At 29.3% G+C, this 9,798-nt stretch overlaps 1 protein-coding gene across 1 annotated transcript; it reads left to right on the top strand.

Moving 5' to 3' along the window:
- The first annotated feature begins 240 nt into the window (after positions 1–240).
- LOC131179363 (receptor-like protein kinase FERONIA) lies at positions 241–1,972 on the top strand. Its single transcript, XM_058146179.1, has one exon. It carries the CDS (start codon positions 325–327, stop codon positions 1,684–1,686), a length of 1,362 nt encoding a protein of 453 aa, XP_058002162.1. The 5' UTR covers positions 241–324; the 3' UTR covers positions 1,687–1,972.
- The last annotated feature ends 7,826 nt before the right edge of the window (positions 1,973–9,798 follow it).

The raw sequence follows: 9,798 nt of genomic DNA, 5'->3' as shown, positions 1-9,798 counted from the left end.
AATTATTATATTAAAAAATTTAATATTGACATTTTTTATTATTTTATTAAACTGATATCATACCATTTAGGATTTATAGGGCTAATGTGTAGTGATATTCTCTTACGCTTTTCGCTTGTCATCGGAGGATAAAATACTACCATGTTTTGACATTAAGTCCAAAAAAGGACAGTTAAAAAAAAAAAAAAAAACACGACATAAAATAACCCATATTAAATTTCTATTTACTGATTGATGCCTGTGCAATCCCACCCACTTCATGCCCTCCACTATCTCCTTCCTTCTCTCACTCCCTTCATCTGATCATCTCTCCCTCAACAGAATATGAGAAACGCCATTAACAAATATTTTTGTCTCCAGAACTCCTCAATTTTTCTATTTCTCTCCTTATTGTTTCACCACACTCTCCTCATCTCTGGAAACTCACCATCTCTTCTTATCGACAACATAACTCTTGATTGTGGCTCGGCCAGCGAGGGACATGCACGAGATGGCCGAATCTGGACTGCAGATGCCAATTCGACGTTCTTGCTTCTAGATCCAACCAACGCATCAAAAATTTCCTCAACTCTTAAATCTCCTATGAATGATGCTGTACCATATATAACTGCTCGGCTTTCTCGCTTCGAATTCACCTATGTATTTCCTGTGACCTTCGGGACGAAATTCATTCGCCTCTACTTTTATCCATCTTCCTACCCTGATTTCAGCAGCTCAATCCCTTTTTTTTCTGTCAAAGCCAATCGCTACACCCTTCTTAGTAACTTCAGCTCTGCCCCTAATGCTCAGGATGCTGGCTTAGATGGGTTTGTTAAAGAGTTCTGCTTAAATGTTGAAGATGGTGAAACGTTGAACATAACATTTGCTCCGATTCCTGGTGTGACTGATGCTTATGCTTTCGTCAACGGGATTGAAATCGCATCCATGCCAACCAAACTTTATTACACAGACGAGGGTTTCAAATTTGTTGGCAGCTGGAACAACGAAAGCAGCCTCGAAAGCAACACTGCTTTGGAGCTGATGTACAGAATAAATGTGGGAGGCCAATTCATCGAACCCCAAAACGACACTGCAAGAATGTTTCGAAGCTGGAATAGTGATGATGAGTATTTATCTATTGCAAAACCAAGTGCGCTGCTTTATAACAACACCATTCAACTTATATACCGAAACAACATGACTCATTTCGCTGCACCCGATGGAGTATATCAAACTGCGAGGTCGATGGGGATGGACAAGAAGACCAATGAAAACTACAATCTCACTTGGGACTTTCAGGTCGATTCTAAGTTCACTTATCTTGTTAGGCTTCACTTTTGTGAAATTCAACCGCCAATAACTAAAACGGGAGACAGAATTTTTTATATATACATAGCTACTCAAATTGCGGAGTCTAAAGCTGATGTAATTGAATGGAGTGGTGGAAACGGCTTTCCTGTCTTCAAAGATTATGCGGTGACGATTGAACCAAAGGGAAACGAAAGGGTACAAAATATCTCTATCGCACTGCATCCCAGGCCTGAAATAAGTGTTTACTCTGATGCCATTCTGAATGGGCTTGAAATCTTCAAATTGAGTAATGCAGATAATCTTGCGGCACCAAATCCTGACATAACTCCAATTAATCCACCAACTGCAGCAACTCCCAGTCCCAAATCAACAAAATCGAACAATAATCTAGTGTAATTTACAAGCAGCAACGATGCTTGTAGCTCAGCAACAATTCTGAGAATGTAAAGTCTGGTGCTATATTTTCTGAGATCACCAACCCAACAGGTCGATAAGAAACGTTCTATTTTGGTTGCTATAAGCTAGTATAATATGTAGAGCCTTGAGATAAGCTTTTCCATGTTTGTAGCTCATGATGTGTCTGCTGTAAGAGTTTGCTTGTTCTTAAATTTCATTTTGATAATTTTCTTCTGTATTACTGTCTTCCTCTATATTACATTTTTTTAAATTGCCTGATGTGCCATTAAGGGAGCATTCTTCGATATAATTTGATTCTTCTTATGCATAACTAGAAGGGAGAAGGTGTTTCCTTCAAATTAAGAACCTCCACTTTCAGAAATACTTTCTGATGATGGTCCTAGAAAGAAATTTTACTTTTTCATGGGTGAGACATTTATTCATTTGAAGTTAATAGAAAATAAATTTTATCTTATTAATACTAGAGTTAATTATAAAATTATAAAATTTTAAATTTAATTTTTAATTAGTTTCTAATAAAAATGTTTTAATAACACCAAAAAAAATTAAATATTTGCCCCATTTTACAATCTGATTCAAAATCTTTAATTTTGACAAATGAAATTTGATTTTAGAAATTAATTATAATTTTATTTAATTATTGAAATCAATTTGAGAGAATGTAGCTCAATTATGGCACGACAATTATACTATTTTAATGATTTCTCATCAAACCTTGGTAAAAGCAAATGAAAATTCTCCTTTCCATGAAACCAGAAGAACCATCAGAGCACACCCAAGCAGACCAGAAAACCAACTCAGAAAACAAAAAACATATGCCAATTGTATTATTATTTTTTTAATTTAATTATGCGATATATTGTTTTACAAAATTTATATTCAATAATAAAGTCTCATTAAATTAAATTATAAAAATATGTAAATAGTTCACCTTTCTAGTGTAATTAAGTCTAAAAAATTGAAAAGAATTTTTTCCTAAAAAAATAATTAAGATAGTTTTTGTGTTTAATACGTAAGTTAGACAAAACAAAAGTAGATTTGTGTCATATTCAATCTTTTTTTTTCTTTTAACTCTCTTTTGGACAGCATTGAGCTATGAGTGGCCACCAAATGGATCACTTGTTAAATCGGAATTAAAAATGAAAAATAATTCGGCATTTTCTCAGTGGCACTAAATTTCACTTCACTCGCTGTCCCCCACTATCCTCAGGATTTTATTAATAAACTTGGCCTCTGAATCTTGCCAAGTAATTAAATTAAGTTAAACATAAGCAACCTGCATATTTGTAGATTTGAAAATTCCTCTCTAGACTATGATAAATAAATCAACAGGAAAACAAAAGTGAAAATTCTTTTGTGGAGAAATTGGGTGGTCCAGAGTACACAAATTTTCCTTATTGTCTATTATTGCTTAGATTTGTTGACCTTCAAAGATTCCTGAAGATATTTTTCCATTAAGTCTCTATCGTGAATTACGATATTGCATTGCGAAAAGGGTAGCAAGGGATGTGGATAAAAATTGACCTGATCATGATTCACCAGCAACTATTGAGACGACAGGTTGATATGTAATTAATAAATTTAATTTAATACTATTAAAATTATTTTTAAAATAATATAAATTTAAATTTAAAATTTAAATTATTTCATTTATTTATTAAATTTTATGTTAATTAATATTTATTAAATTATCATTTAATTTTTTTATTTTAATAAAATTAATTAATTAATTTTATATTTTAAAAATATTATTATTTAATCTCTTTATTTTAATAAAATTAATTAGTTAGTTTTTATATTTTCAAAACACAATATTTGAAAAAAAGTATTTCTTGATAAAAATGAAAATTTAAATTTTTTTTAATTATTAAAGCATTTTCATTCAATTCTCCTAAGTATTATTTTTATATTTTATCTATAATTTTTCTAGATTGTTACTTTAATTGCTTGTAATTTAGAGGAATTGATTTAAAAATTAATTTTTATTAAAAAAAAAAAAAAAGAAAGAGTGAGAGAGAGAAGGGCGTTTAGAGGGGAAGAAATATGACGAAACATATGCAGGAGATAATAGAGAAATAAGATAAGAGAGTCAGACTAATTTAGATATAAAAAAATAATAAAATAGACCAAAAGGTTAATTGAATAAAATTATGGACTACCTAATAAATAGATTAATTAATTATTTTTATTAAAATAAGAGATTAAATAATTATTTAACTAGTATTGAAATCATTTAACTAATAAAAAATTTAATGGAGGATTTAAATAACTTAATTAAAGTAAAATACATAAACTTTTTAAAATATAAAGATTAAATAGTTAATTTCACTAAAATTTATAAACTAAATAATAATTTTCTTTTTCATAAATGGTATCTTGCGGCTAAGTCTATCAGTAAAAAGATTCAACTCCGCCATTGCTAAGCTTCTGGCATAATGTTTGTTGGTGATGCTTTAGAATTCTTGCTGAACTTGCATGGAGTTTCGAATAATATTTTGACCATGGCAAGTCTCATCAAAAGATGAAGGTTCTCTTTTAAAAAGGTTACTGAAAAGGGAGGGAGGAGAGGGAATGGTAGGGTTTTTTTTTTTTTATTACATGGAAAATGAATCTTATAGGTTAATATTAAAATATAGCACATATGAAATATCACGTAAGCTATGTAAACTCTCTCAAATTAAATTTAATTTGGATTATATCATAATTAATACAAAAGATTTAATTTTTAGTGTAATTAGAAAAAAAAAAAAGAAAAGAAAAACCTATATAGGAACCCAAAAGTTACATATCAGTGAGAAATGTGATGTTGAAGCCATTAGATTACTGGTAATTCACTAGTTTAGAGGCTGAATGCAAAGAATTATGTGGGAGACCTGCGTTGACGGGAGGCTTCTACAAGTCTTCCATAACTCCCAAATAATTCAGAGTCCACTCAGCTTGATGTTGATGGGAAAGAGTGGAGCACCATAGCATTTGGCTGGAAGGTCCATTTCTCCATTACAATGACAACCAATGGTCCCAATATTCTGTCCCGTATTACAATGACTTCGTCAAAAATCGTAATTTATCACATGTTTCCGTCGCGAAGGATAAAAACAGAATCGAAGACTTTTCAAGTCTTTCCAATGCCCCATATGTCACGGATTCCGATTTTTCCACACCATCCTTATCTAAAAATATATATATAAAGATTTTTCCAGAGCATTTAATGAGGACTAACGAATCCGTGGGCATACTTCCTTCGGCTGAAGTCTCAATTCAACCCCAAAAAATAAGTCTAGTTGTCACATTGATGATGCAGCCGCCTACAGATTTTGCGCAAAATTTAGTTACATTAAAAATATATTTTTTAATAAAAGCAAAAATAAGCAGAAAAAGTTGACAGATTATCATATACAAATATAATTTTAACTTTTAAACATAATCCAAAAGAATTTTTCAATTTTTTAGGGACGATGGCCACTCTACGGAGGCCCTTGTGCATTAGGACTATGTCATCCTTCATTATTATCAATCCTGCGATGACAATAATTTAAGAGTAACTATCAATTTATTTGATTAAAATTTATTATTAATATTTTAAAATTTTAATATTTTAAATAATAAAATTAAAATTTTTTAATTAAAAATAACATTTTTTATTTTTTTTTCTCTTTTAATATATATATATGCGCACCGTGCACCGGTATTCCACTAATTCTTATAAAAAGAGGCAGCCTTATCCCTATTATAAACTAATCCAATTTTAAAGTTATGATAACGTTTTTAAATTTGTTTTTTTTTTTCATTGCATAATTGTGGAACATTTGTTTTAATTGCTGACTGATGAATACACTATTATAGTTATAATAAATTATTAAAATTAATATAAAAAAAAAATAAAAATTCATAAGGTAACATTTAAGATTGCATATGATTTTTTATTTAATAAAAAATTAGGCGATGGAGAATAAATGCAACATTATTTGGCCACCACTCAGCCGAACTAATCATCGTTGAGCACTTGAGTTTGACATTATCCTTTTGGAAAACAACAAAAAAATGACAGGCTGTTGATTTATAAGTATATATGTCATTGTCTCCTTTTTGTCAAGGACTGTTACTGCCATATAATACCGTGGTAAAAAACAAATGGCAGTGCCTCTCGGCAATGGCAATGAAGTGGGGCGGTGCCCAATTTTACTATCCCCAGTCCTGCCCCAACAAATATAAGAATCCAATTAAAAAAAAATATTGATTTGGATGAATTTCAAAGAGTTTATAGTAATTTAAAGAAAGATAAATTTCACACATACAGTTTTGATGTCAATAGAACAAAATAAGAAGAGAAGAAGAAGAATACATGCTGATCATTTATTGAGAAGAAGCAGAATACATGCTGATCATTTATTTGTAAACGCCAATATTCCATTTGCACGGAGTAGCAGAGATAGAAAGATGGTTGAAGCGCTAGCCATGGCTATAGTGGTAAAATAAGCTAATCAGCGTAGACAATCCCGTCGGTAAGTGGGGCAATTTCGACTTGGAAGACAGTAGTGTTTGGAATCTTTACAATTATCCAAAACTGGTGGACGGTTTAAAGGCTTAGAACCAATAATTGGTGTACTACCTGCAAGCATTCTACTAAACTCAGAGTCCATCATGAACTCAAACTCCATATTGGCATCCCCTACCGAGAAGTGGTTGCCACCCATGCTCTTTGGAACACTAGCTCTGCAATTGCTTGTGGTCAGCAGAATCAACGCCACCACTGCTACGACTGATACAGAGAAAGACCTCATTCTGCCTTCTTTCAACCCCCCTTCCCCTTATTTTCTTTATCTCTACACTTGTTTCTATCTCATTGTTTTCTGCTGCTGTGTTGATTATATAAATAATGGGAGCTTCTTATGAGTAGTGGTTGTATGAAAGCGACTTAAAGCAGTAGATGGAATATTTTTTTAAATAAATTTCTCAAATATGATAAATTTTTTAAATAAAATAGTATATTATAATAATCAAATGTAGTATATATAAATGAATATAACTAACATACATATTTTATATTTAAATAATTAGATAATCTATACTTAAATATATAAAATATATTTTCATATATAAAATTTTTTTAAATAAAATATTTAAATTATATATAATTAAAATATTTATCATTGTATTTAAAGTATTTATTACACTGAAAATATATTTATTATATAATATTTATTGTATAAAATATATTTAAAATATTAAATATATTATTTTATAAACTTTATATTTTTCTATACAAAGGAGGGAGATCTTATAAACTATATTTATTATGTATAATAAATATAAAATATATTAAATATTTAAATATAAAGTTTAAATTAAAAAATTATTTTGTTATTAATAAAATAAAGTCTCAATGATCAAAATTGTTTCAGACTGAAAATAAAATTAAAGGCATTTTAATTATTTTTATAATAGTTAATAATGTTTCAGATATAAAATTAGATGGAAGGACCAATATATATATAATAAAAGGTGAGAGACTAAATTGATTGATTTTATTAATATAGTGACTAAATTATTAATTTTGCAATTTTTATATTTTTAATTAAAAAATAGCTTTGTCTTGTTAAAAAAGAAAACCTTTATCCCAATACTCCCATTTCCACTTTAAATATATCCTAATTTTTTCAGAAAAATATCATCTAATTAAATTGCGTCAACTTTTAAGCAAGGTCAGCTAATTTGAATTTAAAAAAAATTAATATTACATTGTATAGTTTTTTTTTTAATATAATTAATAACTATCAATATGACGAATAGAAAAATAGTGTAAAATATATATGTACATTTTTTACTAACACAATTAATTACATAATATTGATTTGTTAAAAATTTAAATCATCAAAATGATACAAATTCATTTATATACACACATCAATTTTAATATCATGTGCTCTTTACACTACTTTTCTTGTGATCGTAGCAATATTTCATTTATATAGCCTCAACTAATATATGCTATGAAAATAAATAAATAAATAAATATATATATATATATATATTATAAAAATTGAAGTAATAATTATAATAATAAATATATTTAAAAAAAATAAATATAAATATTTTATATAATTTTTTTATAATGCTACATGCCAAACTCTGGAGAAAGATTACATGTAAAAACCATATGACACTCTTAAAAAAATTATGCTACATTGTAAACTCTCGAATGATTTTACTTGACAGATGTTACCTTTCCTTATTGCTGGGGCCAATTGGACTCTATGCTCAATGCTCAAATGCTTGACTAGTTAGTCAGGGAGGATGGGCCAGTGCTTCAAAGTATTCTAATGGGAAACAACATTGGGCCGTACTTAATAACATTACAGCAATCCAGATGGACAGCCCAAACATATAAAATAATTTTGATGATATGTCTGACGCCTTAGCTATATATATATATATATATATATATATATATATATATATATATATCAACAGGAAAGAAAATGGTTGTTTGCATAGAGGAGAAAATTACACTTTTTAAGCTGAATCAATCGTAGTTTATTGCATCATCATAGGCAATCAATGCTTCATTTATATTTATATTTCTCTTATTTTATATGTCGATTGCACATATTTTTATTTTTAATCCATTGTAAATCGAATTTAATGTAAAATATATAATTATAAATTTAATTATTACCCTCTCTGATTTTGTATATATATTTTTTGATATCCTCTCATTTTATATATTTGATGAATAATATACATAAGAGATTTCAATTTAATTTTACTTTAATTTATTTTAATTAAAATTGATTTATTATTTACGAAATTATGTTTATTATTAAACATATTTAATAACACATTTAAAATGAATTTATAGAAACATTTTTTATAAAGTATTTCAAATTTATGGTGACTAAATTTTTCCTTGCACAAAATAATGGCTAGTATTATCTTTTCGCTTTTCTTATTTTTGAGACACAAGGTCTTCTTTTTAACCGAAAATTATCAGCCGTCTCCTGCCTCTTCCAAGGAGGGGATGGCTCTCTATTTCTCGTCCGAACGTGGGTCTTCCCTCTCCCATTCAGGTGGGGCTGTATATATATTTTTAGGTTGGTTTGGTTGCACACACGTGTGGTGTTAATGGTGAGGGCTTTTCTGGAGACTTGTGATGGCGGTGTCTATTCATGCTAAGCGACTGTAGTTGTGGTTGCAGTTCTATTAGTGGTGGTTTGGGGCTACTTGAGGGGTTTCGATTTTATTGGTATGGCATCTCTAGGGACTCTCCGATGCTAGATTCTAGCTCCTCGTCCCTTAATGGCTACAATGTGTAAGAGCACTATCATACTGTCCCTCAGAGTTTGCTATATTTGATCTACGGTGAGTAGGTGTTGGAACTCTGCCATGTTGTCTAGTTTTCAGAATTTCTTTTTATGGTCTCATTTGGATTTTAGTGGGTCTGCTATTTTATAAAGTGAGGCCTCCCCTATTTTTGGTGCTATCGAGTTCGATATCGATTGACTGTTGAGCAGTTCATCAAGTAGCCATTGGTGTGGCTAGGGTTCTTTACAACTGGTTGTGGCAAAGAGATCTCCCAAATCTGGTGTTTCTAAGTTCGGGTTGAATCCTTTTTAATTGCTAAGTTATCTTGGTTCAGATGATAAGTTAGTATTCTGGTTGCTTCCATGGATTTTACTCTGTAATTGAGTTTGGACTTTAGTATGTTATAGGGTCTTTTAGACACTTCTGTAATGTGGGCTTTTTAATGAATATATCCTATTTATCTTTTGGTAATTTTTTTTAATATATTTATATTTAATTCAATTTTATGGATCTTAATTAAATTCAAAATTATTATAATTTAAATTTAATATATCAATAATTAAATTTCATGAGAATGAGTAAATAATATTAGATAGGAAAATAATTATGGAAGCAAATTTGGAAGTAAATATATGTATTTTAAAGTAGGGCAAAAGTAAATTATTATATTAAAAATTTTAATATTGACATTTTTTTATTATGTTATTAAACTGATATCATACCATTTAGGATTTATAGGGCTAATATGTCGTGATATTCTCTTACGCTTTTCGCTTGTCATCAGAGGAT

The sequence above is a fragment of the Hevea brasiliensis genome, chromosome 4 (genome assembly GCF_030052815.1).
Source record: "Hevea brasiliensis isolate MT/VB/25A 57/8 chromosome 4, ASM3005281v1, whole genome shotgun sequence".
NCBI classification, from domain to species: domain Eukaryota; kingdom Viridiplantae; phylum Streptophyta; class Magnoliopsida; order Malpighiales; family Euphorbiaceae; genus Hevea; species Hevea brasiliensis.
This window is presented reverse-complemented; position numbering and strand designations above follow the sequence as displayed.